Source organism: Atractosteus spatula, chromosome 28 (genome assembly GCF_055471065.1).
Source record: "Atractosteus spatula isolate fAtrSpa1 chromosome 28, fAtrSpa1.hap1, whole genome shotgun sequence".
NCBI classification, from domain to species: Eukaryota; Metazoa; Chordata; class Actinopteri; order Semionotiformes; family Lepisosteidae; genus Atractosteus; species Atractosteus spatula.
Genome location: NC_142733.1, coordinates 9,059,278 through 9,084,972, shown reverse-complemented (window position 1 = coordinate 9,084,972; position 25,695 = coordinate 9,059,278). Strand labels below are relative to the sequence as shown.

Sequence of the window (25,695 nt, the reverse complement as noted above, 5' to 3'; positions counted from 1 at the left end):
TTTATAAATGAAATGTGTTACTATTGTGTACTGTAGATATACTGTATGCTCATGTGAGAACTTGCACAAGAAATCTGAACTTGTTAAGCTGCGGACGCAATACGAAAGTAGTGAGTTACTTTTTCTCCACCCGCTTACTAATATCTTGGCATCCCTTAACTTAACAAATATCTTGCCTCCTCTTCAAATATGTGCAGGCTTCGTTAATGAGTAAGTATAATGGTAGCTCAACAGGTCCTCGTGATGAACGTGCAAATGTTAGCTATGTACCTTTCACCAAGCCACGATGCCTATAATAAGAAAGTTATGAAGCATGTGAGATTAAGGTCATCAGCTTTTGCTCCTATGAAATGACTTGATTATGAAGGTTTTTACCGTGGTAAACGTGTCACTGGCAGCAATATTTATTTGTTTGCCAGTTTCATGGTAAAATCTAAAATTTGTTTTTAGTTCTACACTACTCTCCATTAGGAATCAACTCAACTCTTTCTACAATCCAGATGCCAGCAAAGCACAGAAATGAGTCTTTTGACAAGAAGGTTGCAATTATACACATCACGAGCTCCTCAGTGCCTTTGCAGGCTGTAAACATTATCAGACATTTAAAAACTGAGAAGAGAGAGTGTTTTCGTAATCCCTAAGGAGCAATTAGTTTTACAACAGCAAAGAATATAAAGACAAATGCACAAACAATGCAAATAAACATGAGGATTGTTTCAAGCATCAGGTGTACGTTATTAACCTGAGTTAAATCTTATTTTAAGTATTGAAATAATATTATTAAGTTAATGAGGGAGCAAAAAATGCTTTAAATTAGGGCTCACTGTTCTTCTTTCCGGCGACTGTTACAAACAATCAGAGGAATATATCTAAACAATGATATATTATTGTCATAATTTTAACATTGTCCAGGAAAAGTCGTGTGGGGTCACGGTAGGATGATGTACGTCCTATAGATTACTGTCTTGTCTTTCCCAGCATTTGTTTCTCCATCAGAAAATGTAGCTGTTTAATCTCCTTACATAAAATGGCCCTATTAAGCGATACTCCTCTTCGCAATCTCCATGCGTGGATGTTTTAGACACGGCTGGATCCACTGGCTCTGTTTTCCCAGAGAAACCAGAGATAACAAAGCGACTGCAGGCTGCAGATAAACATTTGTACTAAAACAAAGGGCAGAAGTTTGTTTAGCAAACCCAGCGGCTATTTTAAAGCCTTGTATCTCACTTTAAAGTCCTCCATTGAGAACTCAGCCTTTTATTTGTTCAGTGATGTAAGAGCTGAAAAGAGGTAAGAGCTGAAGGGCCACTTATCTGCATGCCCTACAAGTCAAACCATTCTTGGTGTTGAACCAAGTCCACTTCCTTTCTCAGATGTAAATCATTCCAACGTGCAGGTATGAGTCATCTTGAGAAAGCTCGGGGGCTGCCATTCCAGGCATGCTCCAAAGGACAGGTTGGATAAACGGGGCAATACTAATATTGTTAGGGCTATACATGGCAGCAGCTATTTGCAGAACTGTTAATAGGGGATTGTTTTTTTTCCAATACAGAATAGAAGAGGGCGGCATGGGGGCACAGTGGTTCGTGTTGCTGTCTTGCAGCCATCTGGCCCTGGGTTCACTTGCCTGGGTGCTGTCTGTGTGGAGTTTGCACGTTCTCCCTGTGTTTGCATGGGTTTTTTCTGGGTGCTCTGGTCTCATCCCACAGGCCAAAGACATGCTGTTAGGTTAACTGACTTCTGGGACAATCGGCCCTGGTGTGAGTCTGTGTGCCCTGCGATGGACTGGTGTACCATCCATGGTGTATCCTGCCTTGTCCAGCTGCTTGCTGGGCCAGACTCCCGCTTTCCCACGACGCTGTATTGGATAGAGCAGTTAGAAAATGGTTGTATGTACAGATGGATGGATAACGGAGCTCTAGCACCGCCATACCTTGATAGAATTATTGGCAGTGTCACCCTATGTATGTTTAAGCTATGTCTCTTGTTTGTGTGTTCTTCTCCTGCCTTGTCTTGTTATTCTGTGCATGCTGCATTCCAGCCCTCTTTGCATTGTGTGGAGGTTATGTTCCATTGCCTTCTTGTGTTCATGGCTCTGTGTTTCATACCCGTACAGCGTAGTTAGTACATTGTGATTACATCAGTCGGTAGATAGTCTACTGAAGCATTGAAACTGGAGCTTCGTGAGTTTATTAATTGTGATAGATACACTGTGCTTTTTAGATCTTGTCTTCAAATGTACATCTGCCTATAAATTGATTTCACTCTCGGCCGTTCTTAACAAGTGGAAGTTAACCCGTTTTAGTGAATGAATAGAAACGAAAGAGTAACAAAATAATTTTGATGCCTGTGGAGATTAGATTGCTAATAATTTAGATTATTACAATGGCATGGTGGTGACTGAATAACCCCATGGATTAAAATTGACAAGGTTAATATAGAATATTGTATAGAAATATTATATAGAAAGTATATATTTTTAACGAGAATTGATGTCTATAGGGTAGACTTTATTCTGTACATCTTGTATGGCTCTAGACCTACACACATTCTTGGTACAATTCATTATGAAGTACCGTATATAACACCAACATCATTTGACTGGAATTTCATGCACATAATTTTTACTTATTTTAAGAGGTTAAATCTGATGAGGATCTGTGGCATGAGTTCTAGCTCTGCTTACATAGTGAATCCAAAAGGCCGTCACTGCTTTCCATGAGGAAACACAGCCACAGTGATCACACTGCACTGTAACAGGCAAAGTGGGTGATGTAAGTGTTTCCTGAAATTTGTTTGGAAGATTAAAGAATCACGGCGCTCAGTCTGATTTATTCAGAACCTACGCTTTGTGCTGGGGTGTTCTGCTGCCCTGTTACAAATGTTTCCCTGAATTTCTCTTGTATTATTTCCATGGTTACATTCCAAGCACAGAATTATCTAGAAATGACAATTTGTTTGCTGGTAATCCCATGGAGATATTTCGGAGTTTCGGAGCTCCAGTTATTGCAGTTTCTCAGTATAGTTTTTATTTGGAAAGAATCGTCCATTACTCTCTTGGAATGTCCTCCTCTAATGTTTTGTTGGAATCTCCTGTTGCGCATCAGCTCAGTACTCCACTACAGCTCTAGCGCCAGCGGGGCAGTCAGATGACGTCTGTGTGTTTTTCTTTGAAATGTACACGGTGCCTGCAGTAGAGTTAGTGCTGGTAGAGCAGGGGTTCGGGGTCTGCGGCCTGAAGACACACACTTGCTAATATGCAATGGGCTTATTATTCTGTTTTTTAAATAAAAATAACATCTAATAAATGTTCACGTGAGTTTATGTTGGCTTGCGTCCTTTCTGTATCCCATTGTTGACTGGGATAGTCCCCCTGAGCTGGATGAAGCAGTTAGAGAATGGATGGACAGACGCTAAGTTTTTATGAAACTGAAACACTGGGAAACTTTTAAAACCAATTACCGCTGGAGCCAGACCTCGTGCACCTGCATTAAGGACATGATTCAGACCACCTCCCTAGAATACACAGACACGTGCACTTATCTCTGTTTAACTCTGCAGAAACAGAGAAAATGTGAATTAATGTTGGTTTAATTAATTTAATGAATGAGTCAGCAGGGTTTTGAAAAGAGTCACACCTTTACCATTAAACAACAACTCCTCTGTTTGGTATCTTACTCATTACACTATTAAAGACAAACAGAAAGGCTTGTAAGAATACTGAAATAATCACACATCACAATCCTGGAATGTTTGTTTTCCATTTTCCAGATGATAATACATTACTATGTATATGGAATGGTTTCTGAAAGACTAAAATGTTGCACGATAGGGTGAGGATCTGGTTGGAGTTTGTCATTGACTCTAATGAGAACCAAAGCTTTTCCAAAGGTTGAGACTCATGTAACCCCATCCCTCTGCTGACTGGAAAGAGCTACCAAGCTGCTGTCTGCGCGTAGAGCAATGAACCCTGGGATACGCAAGCATGTTACCCAGGCTTATACATTACTGGACAATACAGAACATTACCCTTGAGACCCCTTCAGCGTGTCTAGGAATCTGGTAAAAGTGTGTCATATAGTGAAAGGTTGAAGTCTCTTCAAGATGTCATTCATTGAACACTGTGCGCCCAGCTTTGAGATTTGAACTCTTGTCCGCTCTGTCTGAAATGCCTTTGTTTTAAACAAGAAGTCAAAGAAAAGCCTGGGATTACCTGAGTTCACGGTTATCCTGAGGACTGACACTTCCTGAGAGGAAGAATGTTAATTCTCACATGCACATTTCAAATGAGAGGTCGGGGATTGGAGGGGGAAAAAGAAAAGGCTGAGATCCTTAGTGGCCGGTCCAGGTTGAAGGCTATGATCTGGACGTCACTGGATCAAGCCCGTACCATTTTACTAGCTGACTAAGAGGATAGAGTTGGGATTACTTGGCATGAGCAACTAAGGAAAGCCTTCTGGGATCTGCCGGGTGCCTGCAGGCATACAGTGACATCACTGAGAGACAGGCCTGTCCTCCAATCAACACTCACTCTCCTGTTGGGGGCTGTGGAGCCTGCAGCATACCAACAGATGGGTGGGCAGCATGTCAGAGCAGCTCCTCCACATGAGCTGGAGTCACTGCTGGGGAGTTACAGTAAGTAATTGCTAAATCCACATTTTGTACAAAAAGAGGAATAATTCAATCAGAAGCCAAATTCTAAATTGGCTACTGCAGTCAAGCAAGGGCAATGAAAGTGTTCATACAGTATTCAGTATACTTTTTTTTGTATCCTCTCCCAGAGCATGTGGTTTATAACAACTGTCAAGACATTGTGATTTCAGAGGTGAGGTCATAGATCAGAATATTGCAAATCTGTTTCTAATAATTTCACAATACTTTAACACATCATGACTCGACAGGTTCCTTTCAAAGTCTAAAATGCATAAATATGTAGAATGTATAAAATGCCTTTGCACGGAACATAAATTATTTCACCTCACTTAACAAAGTTGAGTCACATTCTTAAATTTCCCTGTACCCACAGACAGACCCATAAAACTGATTTCAACTATATTTCATTAGGCAGAGGAGGTGTGTTTGTTTATACATTTGGCAATTGAATAAGGTCAGCTTCCTCCCTCCTAGAGGATCGGAGTAAGCCTAGGCATGTTTATGAAATGAACTGACGCAGAGCCTGTGCTCAACTGTAGGGTTTTCTCTGCAAAACCCATAAAATTGAGGATGTTATGTTGACAGGGCCCCCTTGAAGCCTAACAGTTCTGAGAGCCAGTAGTACTACTTCCAGGCCTCGTCTCTTGCAGTCCAGCTGACTCTGTGGCAGTGAAGAGTTGCAGTTCAGGTGCAAACAGTCTTTCCATTGCTTAATTTTTTTAACCCTTCACATGCTGTTTGTTATGTATGCTCTTCTTGAGGATATGGGATTTTTTGGAGATCTTAGGGAGCAGGGAGCTCAAGGCTATAGGCAAACAGGATCACAGACCATGAAACTTTGAATTTCATGGATATATAGTTTAATGTGGGTGGCGCGGTAATACAGTGGTTGGCATTGCTGCCTCGCAGCATTGGGGCTCTGGGTTCAAATCCAGACCTGGAGTGTTGTCTGTGTGGAGTTTGTGTGTTTGTGTGGGTTTCCTCCAGATGCTCTGATTTCCTCCCACAGTTCACAGACATACAAGTGGCTTACTTGGCTTCTGGGAAAATTGGCTCTGGCGTGAGTGTGTGCCTGTGTGTGCTCTGGGATGGATTAGTGTCCCATCCTGGGTGTGCCCTGTCTTGCGCCCATTGCTTGCTGGGATACGCTCTGAGGCTTTAGAACTGAAACACCTTAAGTCCTTGGAATGAGCCTTGTAGCTACTCTTTAGTTTTTCCTCTGAACAATTACTCAGCACATGAAGCTGAAATGAAGCAGTTATTACAAGCACATCCAGTCAGTGTCATTCTGCGAGATCTAAAGGAATACATCCATTCATTAAGATTTCTAATGGCTTCATCCTTGCCAATGGTCTATCCTCGCAAGCAACAGGTGGAGTGCACCCTGGACAGGACTAGTTGGTGTATTTAAACACCAGACAGGAACAAACCCCAACACAAGCATTACAAACACTAGTTCAAGTGTGAACCACAGAGGTAATGCACAGCTAATCTGTGAGCCCCTCAAAAGCATTGATCACTTCCCGGTTTTATGACTAAGGTCTGTTTCCTAAAGAAAATGGATATTGTGTCTTAGTGACAAAATAGAAGAAAAACGCCGATGATCAAGTGACGGGAGTGATCTCTCAGCATGTAGCTTTGCTTTTATCCAAAATGCTCCTTCTACCACCATCTGCGTGAACTGGTGCCACCTTGTGGCCTTCTCAAGTAATACTGACAGAAACATTTCTGCACCTCACAATAAAACTTTGCTTTCCGTATAAACTAATGTTTGAGTATAAGCTATTGTTTCATGACTTATTTCTGCAGCTTTGCTAAAACTATTGATTTTGTTTGCTGTAATGTTTTTAATTCGTATTAAATAGTATATTATGTTAGCTGCACGCTTTCAGAGTTAGAAAAACATTAATTCACGGAAAACTTGATATAATATGTAGTTGTATAACAGTAACAGTAGTAGCTGGTGACACACATACTGATGCTTATTGGTTGTGTTATCAATATTGTGGCTAAATCATAGAGACGTTTCCTAAATGCACATCCCCATCTCTTCAGTTTCTCAATCTTTTGTTTTTGTCATCAACTCCTCTTTATTGATGTAACAAATGACCAAATAAAGACTGCGGTGTTGCACTCATAGACAAGGTTATGAGAAAAATGACAAACAACGTGTAGAGCGTTTTTGTTGTTTTATCTGTGAATCTTATCCAGCTGTTTCTTGGAAGAGGCCAAGGGTATCGGCTGGTCAGCTCTTTCCTCTCTCCCACCATCTTCATAAGGAGAGTGCCCCCTCATCTCACTTCTAAATTCACTTGAGTCTTCACTGGTGTCCTCTAGTTTGTGTCTCACTGGATTGACTTTGTCAGTGCTTTTGAGGATTTTAACGTCTTGAATCAGGTCTCCTCGTAGTGTCATATTTCTACTTTTCAGCACGGACTTAACTTTTACTGGATCATTTCTTTCCGTCTGTCAGTGCAAGATCTTGTTTAGAGCCTGGTAATGTAGCCTGGTCACTTATTTTTGGACTTATTCCAGAGAAGCATAATTTATGTGATGCTTGTGATCTGTGCGAGCTCAATAAGACATTCATTTGTGTAGTATTGTCTTCACTATTTTGGATGACATATTGAAATAGTGTCTGACTGATAAAAAAATATCCAGAACCCCCTTCTCCCCCTTTTTAAATAAATTAAAATGACCCTGATGTACCGTTCTGCCGTGCATCAGTAAGGTGCTAATATAATTTAAATAGTTACGACTGCATTCAGTGCACATCGTTCCTGATGACCAAAGGAAATGACCAAGTAGCACTTTGAACTCTGTTGGTTTTCTGTTATGTTCTTAAAAAAATTCAATGAAATCATTTTGCATGTCACAACAAGACAAACCTGCTTATCTACAAACTATACCACAGAGCATGAGGCACTGATAAAACGAGAGTGCAATGATATTCATCTGGCCACGTGTCCAGATAAGGAAAGATGGTTTGCTCATTGAGATTTTTGTGCGTTTAGAATTTCATCCATTATGAATTGCACAAACCCCAGACTTGGTTTTTTAGACATCAAAAAGAAATATTAAGTGTAGTTCTCTGGTTTTCAGGTAAAACCCACATGTAATTTCCAGATTTTTTTTAAAAAAGAAAGAAAATACATTATGGTAGGTTTTTTTTAAATAGGTCAAACCACACACTACTGATACCAAAACCACAAAACAAGGTACCAGAAATGAGAACAAAATCTTGTCACCGGCACAAAAACATGCTTCTGATACTTTCCTTAACTTTTTTAACACGCTGTCACTTCCTGACCCCACACAAAGTTTCCTCTCGCTATGAGTCTGGTGTAAAAACTTAACACCTTTCCTTTGCGTCAGTATGATTCTGAACGATCAAACATGATTGAATTATTAGCCTCACAGATGTATATTGTACATACACACTAGTAAAGAGCAAAACCGTAGTCAAACTTACAGAAGTCTGTACACGTTTGGTCCTTCAAGCACAGAGTAAGATTTGTCACTCTTTGAGAGCAGGCAGCTCAGATTCAGAAGCTTAAAATTTTATTGACTTAGAATGGGTGGAACTTATATATCATGACCATTGAGGTCTGGAAGCACAAAAATAATACTCATTTATCTTGAAGGAATGATATTAATTAAGAGTGGGACTATAAGTGAAATGTTGTCCGCTTACAAATTTGAGTAAAATCCCTTTTCAAAATACGCTGTAATGTTCAACCAGATGACTGCTTTTTAATTCTTTGAAGCGGAAGGCGGTTTTGCTTGGGTTGTGACTTTTTTTATTTTTTGGGTCAGCCTGTACCTTTCAGATAATGAGAAAAAAAACACCCGATCTGTATTTTGCAACACGACTAGAGGACATGTTGAAAGTCCCTTAAACCCAAAGTTACACAGTTTTTATTTAAAAAATCTCAATTTGTAACTGATAAAGTTTTCCTCTTAAAAAATATATGAAACAGATCATTTCTAAAATCCTGTTTATCTGCTAAACACAGACAGTGTGGGCTGTAGCCTGGGTTCTCTCTGCTTATACAACAGGCTATTGCAATATTCTCTTCAATTTCTCTTCTCCTATAGAAAAGCTCATCCAGTAAAAATTTTAAAAGGTAACATTGTATACAATACACATTGCCCTGGATAAAAGTGTCTGACTAGCCAGTAGTAATAAAAGGCTGCACATTACTGCATTCCCTGTACCACTACACTTTTTACCTATCAAAACTCATGTACGGTAACATGGTCTTGCGTGGTTGTAAAGCACCTCACAGAGTTGGCTCCTGTTACATGTTGAGATAGTTAATTCCGTGCCACTAGACGTCAAGTGGAGCTCTCCTAGACTTGCTGACTCATGAGCCACAGACTGTTTAGAGGCAGCAACATACAGTAGGTGAGTGCGCCTTCAGTAGTTCTCATCCATCCCTACAGAACCCTCCAGTCTCGGAGGTTAGAGAAGCCCAAGTTCTTTTCCTTTGCAGATGCAGAGCTGTACCTTGCCTTTCCGTCTTCTCTTCCGCACTTCTGCCTGGCTGGTTTCTGTAGATGTTTATTTCCTCTCACCCACACAGTTGAAGGTACCATGGCATGATAATGCTGTACCATGCATGCTTATAGTTGGTGCCCTTTTGTCTTTAAGATCACTGAATATCCTACCAGTATATGCATTTCTCACAGCTGTGTTTTCACTGTAAACTCCTACAGCCTCATGGGAATACTCTCCTCACTGGTGTTACTTTCCCCTTTCATTTCGAAGACCAGGCCGTTCTTGTAGGTGGGTGTCGTCACCTCGCAAGCAGTTTCTCCGTAGCTGCAAATGTTCTCCGAGAGCTCCAGCGCCTCCTGGTCTGGTTCACACGCAGGGATGTTGAGCATCTGCCTCCGGTAATCAGAGCTTAAGAAGAACTCCACATCTGGAGTGCGGCACGACTCCGAGAGAGTCTCGGTGTCTCCTTCGCACGTTTCAGTCTCTCCAAGCTCCATCGAAACAACGTCCTCCGAGGGCAGACCAGTGCTTTTCTGGAGCACCACCTGCAAGTCTCCCATGAGAACCTCTTCATCCTGTGGAAAAATTTCCTGTGGAGAGCAGTGAGGTGTCCATCAGCCCCCCCTCTCACATATAGAGTGTCCTTCGTGTGTGACCAAGTCAGCCAGTGGCTTGGTTTGGTCTATGTCTTTGACAAGGCAAGGCGTTTGAACATTTAAATCAGTGCCCTTCACAATCTTCTCTGTTCTAGACTAAAGACATTATTGTATTTTAGACTTTCAGTGTAGGACATTCTTTTGACCCCAGGAATGTACAATACCTGGTTGCTCTCCTCTATACTAATTTCAAAGCAGGAATATTCTGAAATAACATTCTTAAAGAGATCTTATGAATGCATGAATGCATACAATTTCCAAATCCCTTGATATAAGTCCTACACTTTCAACTATGTATCCTAACACTGTTGTTCATTTCTTATTGCATGCCCACATTGTCTGGATTAAGATGTAAATGTGTCATATTGTCTTATTTTTCACTTATGTGTCAGCACAGTCTTTTTCATAGAAAGCTACTTAATTTCCTATGCATATCTTGAATGTGTATTTCTGGGAATTGCATGCTCACCCAAACTTGAATTCTAGATTTTTATTAAATTTACTTTCCTACAGCATTTACAGATCATTCTATTTTTGTATTATCTGCAGTTGTGAAAAGTTCGTTAGCTATAAAAGAATCTATAGCATTGATATATGTTAAAAAGAAGTGTCCATTAGTCAAAAAATAATAGTTGTCTTTTTACTATTGTTACTACTTTTACTACTATTGTTATCTTTTCAGGGTCAGCAGATGCCCCTGTTAGGGGTAATTCCAATTTACAAAATCTCAAGTGTTTAAAAAGACTAGACTAGATCAACACAGACAATCCCTCTTGGTTCTGTAATACACAGTGCTTTTGGGTTTATGAAGTACTTGAAGAAATAGCTGTCACACACACCTTTAAATATTTCACATAATTGTGACATTGGATATTAAATCGTGATGTCAGCAAAAATTGTTCCATTACCATTATAACTGTGCGAGGCATGAAAATAATTTTGGAGCATTCAAATAACCGCTCAAGTAAAAAATGCTTGCTTTTGTTTCTCTTGTTTTGCAACTTAAAATGGATGAGCACATTCCTTGCTACAGTACATCGTAATACACTACACTGGCAATCGCACACTCCACTGCCAAGATGTGAATACACCCTGCAAGAGCAAAGAGGCTGTTCTCTACAGTGGGAATAGTTCAGCACTTGAAAGGCCACATGGGTTTTGAGGACTGTGAAGTAGCAGCAGACCAGGCTCTCCTCAGGGCTCTGTGCCGTAAGATAGAAGGCTGATTTGAGCTCTGCTGAACGCCAAAACAAAACAGCAAACAGGAAGTGCAATTCAGGCTGTAAAAAACCATTGAAGACGCTACACACTTCTCATGCAGATTGAGCCAGCTGCTGTTAGCTGAATGGACCAATTGTGATCATGAGCTTTTTCTTGTACTTTAAAAGGACAGAATGGGTGTCAGTTCACCTCAGTTCAAAGCTAATATGTTCTAAAATAATGTCCTCTGGAAAGTGAAATACTCAGGAATACTCTGCAAATGAATTCCATGTATGAAATGTTTTTTTCTCACCTCTTTTATTTTCAGATTGGTTAAGGTCAGCGCCTCAGTGCTCATTGGACTAGGTACAGCAGGAAAGAACTTTCTTTTGAGCCTGAAATGTTGAAAAATCAATAGGACTGTCTTTACTCTTCTGTACATAATTCATGACGTTTTATGAAAAACTAAACACCTGCTTCACCTGCCATAACCTTTTCATCTTTATACACACTTTTCGGAAGTGGGTTTCCTAAGATAGTTTAAAAAGATAGGGAGAAACATAGAGGACAATTTCCACAGTGAGATGTCAAGGTAACACTCGTGATTGCACATCAAATTCTGATGAATTGGCACGAGAATAACACCAGAATGTTTTATGTGGTTTGTGATGTTGTGTGATTTGAATTCCCCCTTTCTTTGTACTACAAATCCAAACTTGTTAAACACTGGCTAAAGGTTCAAACATATAATGAAGTCGATAGTGAGGTGCTGTTCATGAATTCATCATGAATTCGTAGCCAATGCTTCAGTTCTGCCTCTTAGACCAACTAATGTGCCAACTCATCTTTGAAGCACAGAAATGTGAGTTTACAGAAGTAATACCAAGCAAATGTTCAGTTACCTCTTGGCTGCAAAGCTCCCCAAGCCTGTGAAAATCAGTGTAAATATAGCAATGGCTATGGTGATCCAGATCACATTCCAACCTAAGAGAAAATCCTTGCATTAGACAGTGTTCAATTGAGGGAAAACTCAGCTTATCAAAGAAAGGCCTACACCACATACTTTATTGCCATAGCAAGAGCCTACCTTTGGTGGGGGGTATATTGCTTGTTAGGATGGGTTCTGCATCACTTTTCGGTCCAAGACCTGCTGCTGTTTTCCCAGCAATCTGGACACTATAGGTGGTGGCAGCTGTGAGTTCCTGAATTTTGTAATGAGTCTCTGAGGCATCAACCTGAACTGCAAGAAAGGAGAAATAAGTGAAGAGAGCAAAGGTGCCCTGAGGAGGTTCCAAAGTTCCATGTTCCATGTTAGACTGAAAACACATTTAGACAACATTAGCATTGAAACAGTATATATTTATATGTATTATGTTATAAAGGAAGAGACACATTTCACACGGTAGGAAAAAGAGAAGTGAAAATTAGTTCTCTCTCAGCTTTTCTGTGCATGGCATTGCCAGATTTGATCAATGATACTGCTCATCTGCAGTTTTGATTGTCCAGTTTAATAGAGTTTGCACAGGGCTGGCTCAGTCAGAAGAGGTCATACACAACATCACGTTACACAGCCAGAACTGGGCAACATGTGCTTCTTTATTACCTTCCCTGGTGCGGTTGCCTGCTGTGATGTAGATGACATAGTGCTGTAGAAAGCCCTGCCGGTCTGGAACAGGTATGGGGGCCCATTTCACCACGGCGGAGTTCACTGTTACATTGAACACTGTGACTTTCTTGGGGCTACTCCTAGGTGCTGTGATAAACCACAACCAAAATGTTTTAAAACAATGTCAAACTGAAAATGATGCATGCAGTGGAGACATTGCAGAAAGCTTGCCTGTGTTGTGAGTGACCACAGGAACTCATGAAAAGGCGATGCGAAGAAAATGTCTGTTTAATGAAGTGCTCTTGTGCTGCAAACTATATAAACATCTATTTCTATTACTAAAGTTACTACTGTATTGACAAACAGCAGGCTGTGTTACAGTCACGCGGACAAGGTTACTACACTCAGACAAGACTGACTTGCTGCACCATGAGTGCCAGGTTCAATACCCTAAACTCCACCCTGGGCTCTTGTTGATGGCTAGGAAGCCTCAGTTTAATCAAGGGGTGAGACTGGCTCTGTAACTTTGACACAAGATGGTGGGATAAACGGAAAAGGACAAGACTGGACTGTGGATCCACAACAAGTAAGACAGATACATACCCAATACAGAGTAACTTACAGTATTTACAATAGCAGACGCCTCACAAAAGTGCCAGGAAATTTTTTTGTTCTTGAGTGGGTGGCACAGTGGCGCAGTGGTTAGTTTTGCTGACTCACAGCGCTGGGGCACAGACACAAACCAATTTTCCCAGAAGCCAGTTAACCTACAGTAGCAGCATGTCTCTGAACTGTGGGAGGAAGCCCAGGGAAACACGGGGAAACATAACATTTTCATGCAGGTAGCAAACTAGGACTTGAACCCAGAGTCCTGTCTAATTATATTTACATATATGAATACATGCACATCTTAACCTTACTGATGAGCCAAAGTTGGGAAAAAACACATGATGTTTTTTCTTGTGGCGGTCGGCTGTTTCTTAACAGAGTGCACACGTGAGGACACACTGCCTGCGTTTTGCATGGGACGTCCTACAGATGTGTGTCTGGTGGAAGCCAAGTCATAACTTACTGCCTTCCTTCTGGTATCCTTCAGACCATCCTCTTGTCTTCATCGTGCCTCTGTGGGTCAGCTGGTGAATAATGAAATAGTAGAGCTTGAAGTCTTCAGCTTCTCCTACAGTAGACGGCAGAATAGAGAATACTTTATAAAACACAGGTGGGTCAGTTAGTTATGAGGTGTTTCTCATCTCAGCTTGATTTAAGGATGATTAATGAATATTTCAGTATAGCGATATTTGGCTCAACCTGTTAGGCTGAGGGTCAGCCTCCTGGCCAAGGGACAAGTTATACCAGGGGGCAGCTGCACCATATTTGAGTTAAGATATTAGGACAGTTGCAGAGTGAATTCGTTTTCTGAATTTATTTTTTCTGGTTTTAATTAGTCCCTTTAACTAACTAATTTTTTTATTGCCCACGTAATTTTCCTCTGGTATTGAAACACGTACTCCTGTGTACTGCACAGAAGACATGAAGTTAAGATAAAATAGTAGGTGCATTAAAGTAGTTACCTCCTGTGCTATTAATCATGTCTTTAAAATCGACTGGAGTGCGTGTTTTAAAATGCCAACTCTTCTCTCGGGGTGATGTTGCCTTGTACCACTCCACACACCATTTCGTGTTTTTGGTGAGGTTCTTGAAGCTAAAGGGATGGAGATCTGTCCAGGACAAGAAAAGATGAAGGGTTTTAGTTCATCCTGAACTTTTAGGACACTATAATATAATACCACACCAAGGTCTGTCTACACAAATCTATGACTGATAAGAAGGAGGACAGGTATCGGCATTGCTTGAAAAATCACAGATTCCATATTCTTTCTTTTTTAAAATAGGAAAAAAAAGGAGCAGGCAGTAAATTGCAAGAGGAAAAACAGCTTTACTGCAACACAGAGCATAAGACCTTTACTAAGGAATATAAAATTGTTTTGCATTCTGAACAGGAATGACAGCTGTAACCTATATCTGTGGCTAACAGTTATTTCTCTCTGCTTTCTTCAGCAAAGACTTTCTAGAACGTCTTGTAATATGGTCTAGACCGTCATATTTAAAGGTGTTTCATACTGTATGTGTTTCATAAATGACCATGAATTAATTACGTATTCCAGATGAAATTAGGCTGTAATTTGAAAAATGATGTCTAGCATCAATTATAGCGTAAAGAGAAAATGTAAAGCTGTGTTTTATCCAAAAACTGTCGTAAAAGTATAAATGGCATGTTAAATCAGACACAGTCCTGCGAGTTTTTCAGGGAATTTCTGATTCTCAACTTTAATACTTAATATTAATAATATCACCAAAGCCAAAAGTATTTCTTAGAGTATTCCTTAGAAGACCCAGGAAGAGTGGGCCCTGTGAATCTGTTATGTTCAATTCAGTCTTATTAACCCTGAATCATTTGAAAATGTTTAAACTTTGACACAAACTACTTTAATTACTGTATGTTAAAGAACAGTGTTTTTCACAGTGTAAACTTTAACTGTCTTCTCTTTTCCTTTCACCATGGTATGAACTTTTACCTGTTCCTTTGCGGCCTACACATGCTGACACGGCTCCCTACTCGAACTTCTTATATTGAGACATGTGCATTTTCATTCTAGCAGTGCAAGTGACATCCTGGGTATTTTGATTTTGTTTTTACCTTTAACGTCCACAGCAGGAATTTTAAGCAGTTTTGGCGGTGATGACCCTACTTTGTTGAATGCTACAATGGACACCTTCACTTCTGAGCCAGAGATGGGTTTTTTTATCCTTGTTGCGTTAAGAGTCATTGTGGGAATATCCTCCTGACATGGTGGGCTGTGAAACGTTAGATTGTACTGTACATTTCCCAGTAGAGCACGAGCAATCGGAACCTAAAGGAAAAAATAAACTAAATGAAATGCTGCTTCGGCACTAAGTTTGTAGCATGAGAAAATGCAAAAAAAAATCCACACTATTTTGGTATGTGATATGAGTATAAAATTAGATTAGAGCATAGTTTTTCCTTTTAATTTTTTTTCATTGTCCATTGTTACACACTGAGAATAAACTAAACAAGAAAGAAGGCGATCTAGAATATAATCTAAAATATAGTATTCAGAGTGAGTAGGGCTCGCGTTGCAGGAAGTGTGAATGTGCTGGTATCATTGGACACAAGGCCCTAAAAGAGGTGGACATTTCCTGCTTCAATTCTCTACAAAGACACTGTCCACTTTCAGAAGGGCAAGTTCTGTGCTTTGTTCACAGACGTTTGGTACCATCTGCTTTGTACAAATGTTGGTTCCTCTCTCTAGATGAATCACTTGTGTGCAAAAAATGTTTAAGTGCTTGTCAAATATGAAAGTCAATTGTAAAAAAAATAGAGGAGAAAAAGCGCACTAATTTAGCAGTAAGACTGTCGGACTGTTTAGCAACCCTTAATAATACATATCTTTTTGTGATCAACCCATGCTGAGCAAAGTGAATAACAAGGAAGATGTCCTAGGTATATTCTGATTTGACATGAGTTCAATATGAACAATTGATGTGTTAATCAATCATCACTAGTTCAATTAAGAAACTAAGAGGGAAGGTGAGGTGAAAATCAGAAACTCCTTTGGATTCGGGATAGGATTTGGAATAGAAAATTCGATCTAAAACCTCTAGGGTACAGATGGATTTCCCACTCAGCCCTTAAGGATATGTTTGGCATCCTTAAGGACCTACAGTATGCTTTTGGTTTAATATCAAAATTCATATTCAAAATCCATTCAAAGTCTACATTTGTCCAGATGTAAAACTGAAGAGGCTGACAAAAACCTGAACGCATAAGAAGTGTCTCTGGCTGTCTCGGAGCACTCGCTTACCTCCCAGGACAACCTCAGTTTGCGGACGCCTTTGAGCAGTTTACCCACAGTCATGTTCACCTGAGGCTCCTTGTGAATTTCTGTGAGCAGGAAGGAGGAGAACAGTTAAGATTGTGAGGCGGCTGGAGTTCAAATCCACAGTGTCATGAGTAACGCAGCATGTAGGGAAGAGTGGACATTCATGTTGAATTAAATAACAACCATTAACTATAGGAGTTCCAATGACACTAATTCATCCATCCATCCATCCATCCATTTTCTAACTGCTTCATCCAATTTAGGGTCACGGGGGAGCTGGAGTCTATCCTGGCAAGCAACAGGCACAAGGCAGGGTACACCCTGGACAGGACACCAGTCCACCACAGGGCCAAACAAACACAGACACGCACACATTTACACCAGGGCCAGTTTTCCCAGAAGTCAGTTAACCTACTAGTATGTCTTTGGAGGAAACCCGGGCACCCAGAGGAAACCTACAGGAACACAGGGAGAACATACAAACTCCACACAGACAGCACCCCAGGTCTGGATTTGAATTCAGGGTGCCAGCACTGCGAGGCAGCAATGCTAATACACCACCCCGCCGGCCCCTTTGCTGGAGCAATGATTTGGACATTCTGTTTTTGGATAAGAGCGCCACCTGCTGGTCCCACAACACCACTGACAGCAGCAGTTATGCCTGAAGGTCTCAGTTCACAGTGCCGAGCAGGCCCAGCCTTGCTCAGCCTCTGAGACTTGACAGGTTGGACTAGGAGGCGGTAGTGCTGCAGTCACAATAATACAGTATGTTTTCCTGCTGTATCACCACAAACACAAACACCCTGGGGGCTTACCTGCATGGACAATCTCGGTTCGGCTCCATTCACTCCAGTTGATCACTTTGCTAGTGCGTCTCGCACGGACTTCATACACAGTCAGATTGTGTAGTGTCAGAGTGCATTTCTCTGCAGAGAAAGGGTTTTGCCTTTTTTGAGATCAACAACTATATTTTATTATAAGAGCACAGAAAAGGAAAAACAACAGAAACAAGTGGAATGTACACCCATTCACACCAGTCACACCACGGTCAGTTTTCCCAGGAGCCAGTTAACCTAATTAACCTACCAGCATGTCTTTGGACACTGGGAAGAAACCAGAGCACCCAGATAAAATTGGAGAAACAGTCTTGAGGAAAACATACAAACTGTACCCAGACAGCACCCCAGGAATTGAACAGGGCCCTAGGATTGTGAGGCAGCAATACTAAATACTGTGCCACTGTGTCGCCTTCCTTCAACATACTGACAAAGAGACGGATCCCTCCAGTCACTGGAGCAAGCAAAGGGCTGCTGTGGTGAGTGAATGTATCTGAGGGACATACTGTAGTGTAATAAATGCAGGAAGGAAAGGCAGTGACTCGAATTAATGTAGGTCAGGGCAACAACAGGACATGAGGGTTTGTCTTTCTTAGTCAAAGCTATATCATGAAATCTTATTATATTTTCACATTTTGTTGACTTGTAAAGAATTAAGTCAGGAGGAAAGACTGTGTGTTCTCTTTTTATCATGGGGAAATATTACAAGTAAACTTTAACATGATAATTGATCAAGGCGCAGTTGTTTTGCATAACAGGAACAGTTCAACAGTTCCGAAATTCTTTTCAATAGCAATTATGGTAAACAGCTGTGTGTGTCAATTTTTATTTATTTTTCTTCACAATGTTCAGACTTTTTTTTCTTCGAAACCCAAAGCCACAGAGATAAGCAGTTCCGAAGATGAGCATTCTAGGCAGGAGCACATTTCTATTTCTGAGGTGAACAGAGATCTTGCTGAGTTTGCGAAGCTCAAACCACAACATGCGGTAGGTTACACAACTTGCACGCATTGATGCATTATAAACACTTTGTTAGACTGTCTGTATGAGCTTTTATGACCTTTGCTGGCTTAAAACAGACTAGTTAATGTACAGTAGATACATTTTTGTGGCGGCTAATGTTAACTCTATTACAGGTCCTTCACTGATTTAAAAATGTTGGCACATTATTTAAAAATGTTGTAAGCTTTCACCCACAGTTGTATGTGTCTATTATGGACTAATTTTCCTTCCATTTCCTTAGCATTTTGGATTGGATTCAGCCATATGTCCTTTTTATGTAATTTTTTAAAGAATAACCAACTTTCATCTGTGCTAAGGTGAATATTTTAAATAACAAGAGAGGAATCCAGTCTTACCTTCAGTGTGTTTGCCATCTGAAGTATTGCACATAATCTAAAACATAATGAAAAGGTATATATATATATGCATGAATGACCCAGGCTAGAGATAAATACACTTCAAGGTCATGAGTAAAAGAACAAAGCTATTGTCTGTTTCTCTTTGTGTTGCTGGACAAATGTTTTCGTCTTTTCAATTAAATTGATTAAGAGGATCCTGTGTTACTATAAAGGAGAAAAAATTAAATTTGTCTCATTCTTTCAGCTCATGTTTCATATGTGGTAAATTCACCATGTTTTTAATGCTGTGGGTAAGTGCATTACTGTGTCCCTTTACACACATGCACCAAGAAAAAGTATTTGTGCACTTTTTCCATGTTAATGTCATGACATTGTGTTGCCATTGGTGGCTTATCCAGGCCAGTGGCGGACTTACACTGCTCCATTCCAGTTCTCCCAGTTGTCTGAACTGGATCTCATTCATTGAGCCTTTGTCTTCTCCCACTTGTTTCCTCCATTTCAAGACGAGGCCCCCTGAAGACCTCGACATCTTCTCAATCTGTGGGGGATCGTACTTGGCTGTCATGAGCGGGACAGAAAAACACAAGGAAATTCATTTCTACACACACATGGAAGAGTTTCTATTAAAATCTTTTAATTCAGTTCTATACTTCATTCCTTATTGTGTTCATATAGGATGATTGTTTAATGGTCCTTCCATTAAAATGTACCTTCCAGCCAATTTAAATGGCATATTCCATGTTTGGGGTTTTATGTAGTCAGCGTAAGACCTTCACAGGGGCTGCACATGGTGTGATAAAACCATTCATTTGATTCTTTGAACCCTGTCTTCCAGAGCATGTACGTATTCAACTGACTATGTGCTTAACCCAAAACCCAGTCTCACCCTTACTCTTAACCCTAACCCTAAAACATGCTGTCCCCTCTAATGTGCCAGCTGTTGAGTATTATTGTGATAACTGACGTATTGGAACAATAGTAATAAATCAGTATTAATGTTGCTATAGTGTCCTAACGATCTGTGAAGGTACGTAAACTCGTCACATAAGGGCCACATTCAAATTACGTATGACTGATCCTTTGCACTAATTTCCTAGCAATTAAATTCAATTAAATAAATAAAAATTAAACTCCAATTAAATAACTCCACACCAACCTGTAACCCAGAGCGCGATCAACTTTTTAGAGCAAAGAGCCCAGATCCTTTATCACTGAAAAATGAGGGCAGGAAATCAAAACCAGAGGCAGGGCAACTCACTTGAATGGATCAGAACCACAGAAAACACAGGAGACTTGTAGGTTCTGTATCCTTGGTGGGCTTCCACCCACATCCCAATTCTCATTCTAGTGTGTAGGCCATCCCTATTCAGGAAGCAGGAATGCGAGAGGCCAGCATCAAAGCTGTGGCAGTCCTCCGTTTTGTTCAGGACACTGGAACAGACCCAACCGTTTTGTAAGATTTGGTGAGCAAAATGTATATCACAAGCTATCCATAAGAAAGCAATGGCATGCTACTGGGTTAAGATCAGCAAATTAGAAAGGATGTCAACATACAGCATTGTTATGTTAGAAGAATATTGCGATGTTAGACAGTTTTTTTTCCAAAAGTCTTTTGATAAAGTTCTTCATTAAATATTAATTCTTAGATTGCAGGGAGAAGGCGTTCAGGGAAAAGCTTGTGGCTGAATTGACAAAACAGAGTACATACTACATAGTGAATGAGTGAGTGCTCAAATTGGGCTGATATAATTCGTGGTGTACCACGTGGATCTGGACTAGGCCTATACTGTGCTCTTCCTAGTTTACTGTAGGTAAATGATCTAGATTGTGGGATAGTTAATAGACTATTGCAGATGATATCAAGTTAGGAGGATTGGCAAACACTTGAAGCAGAAAATGAAATTCAAGATGATTGAGATCAAATTCAAGACTGGCCTAACACCTGACAGATGATGTTTCATGTAGACAAGTGAGGATAAAGGAGAAAAGAGTCTTTTTTAGTCAAAATAGCCGGAGCTCACTTGCAAGAGTGCATTAGCTACAGTGAAGAGGGGAATGCCTGCTAACCAACACTGTCCACATCGGTAACATTTACAAAAGAGCCGAAACACGGTAATTTAGTGGGACATTGTCCAGACATTTTGCACAGTGGTGTCCCATCCCAAATACAACATTAGCAAAATGCTGTTGCGATGCTCGCTTGTTAGCACCTAAAATAATGTGTTTGACATAACTGAACCACACTCTTTTGGTAATGTCATGATAACCTTGCTAAAATATTTTGTCAAACATAAACTAATGAGTGGCAGGACTAAAAAAGCACTGGGGCCCTGGGTTCAGTTCCAGTCCCAGGATGCTGTCTGCGTGGAGTTTGCATGTTCTCCCCATGTTCTCTTTGGTTTCCTCCCACAGTCCAAAGACATTCTGGTCGGCTAATTGGCTTCTGGGAAAACTGGCCCTGGTGTGAGTGTGAGTGTCTGCGTGACCCTGAAATGGATGAAGTGGTAAGAAAATGGATGAATTGCCTAACTACATCCACCACATCCACAAACACTGAGGAGTGACAGCTGGGATGTCTGTTATTCTTTTCCAATGTCAAAGTCCATCAACAGCACTTCCTGGAGGAAGAGGTACTGTTAACCCACCAGTAATGCAGGATGTATGTGGCGTTCACAGCGGACATCCCAGGTGTCCACTTGCAGGTGAAGTCCGCATTGGGATCAGTGGTCTTCTTGTAGCAGTGGAGGTCAGATGGAGCCTCGAGTGAGTCTCCTTGGCAGACAGAAACACCAGGGTGGGGGAGTTTAAAGAACGTCAATGACAGAGACTGAGATTCTCCCAACTGGCATCCAGGATATGTTACTAAATGACAGGTGCAGCAGGAAGCACACAGCAGGCATCGCTGTCTAAAGCTTCATACTTGCGTCCTGCACACTAAAATAGAACTCATATGTGTGCACAACGAAAGCAGTCATGTGATACTTCGGGACCTGAGGTGCCTCAGGTGGTTTGAGCAGCTAAGGACTGGGGTTCGATCCCTGTCTGATCCCCATGAGGGAGGGAGCTAGCTGCCCCCACCACCTACTCCCAAGAAAAGAGGCTACCTGACCAGCTGAGCGAGTTCCAGTGACTATACTATCAGTAATTTGTACCCACATTTTAACAATACTCTAGAATTTAACACCTCAAAGGAAGTTGGCTCTTATCTGTTATGTATAACCAAGGGCGGATTTATGAACCATTTGCATTATTAATCCATTTATTACTCATTCTACTCATTGAACTCCTTGGTGACTTCTGTGTTTTCGCATCATTACCTTACTAAGATTTGCAGTATTATATGATGTATACGTATATGATATATGAAGTATGATACCAGCTTTTCATGTGCCTGAAAATGTAGAACTGTTTTGACTGAGCGATGCCGTAATGCTGAGGTTTTAAAAGGAAAGTACCTGTTGCATTTTCTGTGGGGCTCCTTATGACTGCCTTGCACTTATGAGGTTCAGTACTCTTCTTTCCTGTGGGAAGAGGTTGGGAATAACATTCAATATTAGGAAAAGCTGGGTTTGTGCCATTAAGTCATAGAAAATAATTTAAAATCTGGGTAGATAAAGTTTCCTTTGGGAAATTCGCTGGGTTTGACAACCAAAGTGCATTTCACTGAAACTCTGACGAAAGCACAGCTCTTTCTGTATGTACTGTATGGATTTTTGTCTTATACAGTAATTTAGTTTTTAAAAAATGCTTTCGATCCTGCCTGCAGCACAGGCGAGACTTTCCCACTCAGGGACAATGTGTTGGAAATGATTAATTTTAAAAATGTATTAGTGATGCAGTTTGAAGCAGCCCTCCTACTTTTTCAAAAACAGTTGGTTTAAGTAATATCATTTCAAGTATTGATCAACAAAATACACAGCCGTTGTATATCCACGTCCTCCAGTACATTTCCACTACAGATAAGACACCAGCTAACCAAAGCACAGCACAGCACGACCGTTTTTCTCTTTGTGCAAACATAGGCTTTAAAGTAATCTCCCGCATATTTTTTTATTAAAATCCCATTATTATTGCAGAATCCATCAAGAAGCGTTTTCATGGGGGGGTCTTGAATCACTAACACACTGACAAGTCCGCAGGTAAAGATGGCCGACTTGCTGTTCATTAATTACCTCTCTGCAGTACCATACTTATTCCCTTACCCACACAGTGTGAAAGGTCAGTTCAAAGTATCGTTGGGAAAGTCTATTTCTAAAAATAATGTAGTAGAAATCAACCAACTGCTGAATCTCCAACTTCCTACTCTTGCATCTCTTCTGTGGGTGGAATGTGAGTCAGCTTCTTGGAAAGTCATTTGTTGGAAGATGTTGAGATTCTCTAACAATGGCAACACCAGGACACTATGCTTGACACTAGGGATCAGAAAATTCGGGACCACTTCTGCCACATCCTTCCGATCGCCAGGGCTGACTGTGATCTTGTCTTCACGGCTCTGTCTTCTGTCATTATTGATGGTCTGGCTGGAAAAGTGTAGCGGCGGCTTTTCCCCGTTGTGTTTTTGTACAAACATTTACTACCAAAGTCTCCCCGGAACACTTTTTCTTGTGCTCCACACGGGCTTTATCTGACTTTTTGGTTATCACAGCAGTCGCCACCACCGATCGCAAGATAACAGCATCTCTACTTGTCACGAGTGGGGTGACTGAGATGTAACGGCCACACGCTGGGAGCGAGCACCCTTATCTTACCTTCCACCGCGACCACAGCCAGCAACGTGAAAACGACCGCTGCCTTCATCGCCCTCTCAGCTTCGGGAGGGCCGGCGGACATCCTGAAGATGGCCAAGGGGAAGAGAGAAAGGCGCTTTGTCCCTGCCATGCCAGAGAACTCAGCTGCCTGTGAGTGAAAGCAAAACTACCTTCAGGCGTGTTTCACTTGCCTTTCTGGTAAAAGGGACCTTTGCAATGATGAATAATGTCACTGCGTTCTCATTCTTACCAGAAGAAGAGAAAAAGACTGCACAGGTAGAGTGTTGCGAGTCTTGTTAAACCACAGACCACACTTCTGTGGATGGGGGCTGGAGGAGGAGACAGGGCGGTGACAAGCAGATAAGCTACCCAATCAACAGGACTGGATGTATTTATGAGATCCCAGCACACATACTATTTCCTAACTGACTTGCTTCTGTTCTTGAAAATTTCTGTTAAAGTCATTGGTTGAGGGACAAAAGGTGCCAGAGCTAACTTTTAAATTCCTCTGTTGCTATCAAGCGTGGCCCACTTTCCTGCTCTGCAAGTCAACCCTTTCTCACACAGGGGCAGCAGCCTGGGTGCTGTGACGTTCTGTACAAATCAATGGTCTCGCAAACCGAAAGAGCTAAAAACAGCACACAAAGGAAGGAGGTACCTTGTGAATATGTGGTAATGTCATTATTAAACATGCTTGTGGTCAGCTAGCATGTGACTGAACTGCCCTGGTGAACAAGCTTGAGTGATTTCTGCAACTGTGCATCATTTTCAGGTTGGAAGCAGGTGCTTCTCGTGGGTCAAACATTGTGCACATGGACTCCTACTGCACAACCAAAGTCCTGCAGGATGAAACAATCCTGGATATATACAGGATGTATCCAGTACCAGAATTTAAGGCTCTGAAAGGGTATACAAGGTTTGAAGCTTTGTTCTTTTCCCTAACGTGATTACTATTATCTTCTTCATGGATCAGGTATGCATCCTGTCTGTGCGGTGAATTGTTCGTGTGGCACTGAGAGAAAACAGTAACACCTCACGCTGATGCGGAGTTTCTCTCACACAGCCTGATGTCAGGACTCTTCAGAATGGAGCCCCAGCCATTGATCTGCATGTGCCTGCGTACAGAGAGCAGCGTAGTTACCTCTTTGAAGCAGATGCACTGTAGCTGTTTCACACACGCTCACCACACACTGTTTAAAACCACAGAAAACACTGAAAAAAGAGGTGGGTGGTATATGAGACTGATTAGAATTAAAAAATGGAGAGGGAAATTTAGGAAGACTTGTGTGTCATAACCAGCACTTCGTCATTGCAGCTGTGGGTAATTAAGAGACACAATGAATGTAATTAGAAACACAATGAATGCACAGGATGACACCCAGGCAGTGATTCAGCAAGGCAAAGAATCCCGTTCTATTCTTTTTGCCACCTTTAACATGTAACTGCTTTCCAAGTGTCCTGGTTTTGGGGTATCCTTTATTGCAAAGTGCATTTTTTAATGATCCATTGTTGAAGCCCGCTTACAAAGGATCTGTCAGCCTGTGATTGCATCGTTTTTACACACCCAGACGTTGGCAATATGCTTGCCCAAGGGCACTGTCACTGCCCTGGTGCCCTGATCAAATGCCTGAAGAAGCTGCATCAGATGCACCTCAGCCTTCTGCCAGCTGGGGGGGAGGGGGGAGTGAGGTGAGCTAGGGTGGCTCCCAGGGGGAGGAGTCTCTGCGGAGGGCTGAGGCGGAGGGGGGGGTGTCTTCACTTTATCCTGAAGTGTTTTTTGGCTGTGTGTGTTGGGGGGGGGGGGGGATCATGAATGGGAGTGTTAGAACCACCCCTGTTTTCTGGAGTCTGTAAAAAACCTTTAATGTTTTAAGCAGGTTAGAAACTAAAGTCAATTACTGTACTTCCGTCATGTGAAAGAGTTTCAGTATTAAAGCAGAAGACAAGTAGGAAAGTCAAAATAAAATCAGTAAATCTGGCGGCTTACTTAAGTTTCACTTCTAGTAAAAAGATTTACAGCTTCAGTGTGACATTACAAAGCACTGCAAAATCTCCCTACCTCAGTCTTACATCCCTAAATTCCGACTTGCCAATTTCCAAAAACAAACACCAAGTTTTATTGTTCATCTGTACCTTTCAGCTTTTTCGTTTGTGGCAATTGTAACTGTATCTTACAATCAGCAATTCGATAAAAATAAACTCTTAAGAATTCAGATATTTTTTTTTTGCTGA

General features: G+C 41.1%; 1 protein-coding gene across 1 annotated transcript; it reads right to left on the bottom strand.

Annotated features, from left to right (window-relative positions):
- Window positions 1-8,197: 8,197 nt before the first annotated feature.
- On the bottom strand, window positions 8,198-23,613 carry il12rb1 (interleukin 12 receptor subunit beta 1). Its single transcript, XM_088907698.1, has 16 exons — window positions 23,464-23,613; window positions 22,171-22,236; window positions 21,361-21,487; window positions 19,974-20,146; window positions 19,131-19,273; window positions 18,713-18,749; window positions 17,334-17,444; window positions 16,501-16,580; window positions 15,315-15,528; window positions 14,188-14,334; window positions 13,689-13,793; window positions 12,614-12,763; window positions 12,098-12,250; window positions 11,913-11,994; window positions 11,324-11,405; window positions 8,198-9,744 (listed from the first exon to the last, which is right to left on the bottom strand). Exons 1-16 carry the CDS (start codon window positions 23,591-23,593, stop codon window positions 9,367-9,369), a joined length of 2,178 nt encoding a protein of 725 aa, XP_088763824.1. The 5' UTR covers window positions 23,594-23,613; the 3' UTR covers window positions 8,198-9,366.
- Between the last annotated feature and the right edge of the window lie 2,082 nt (window positions 23,614-25,695).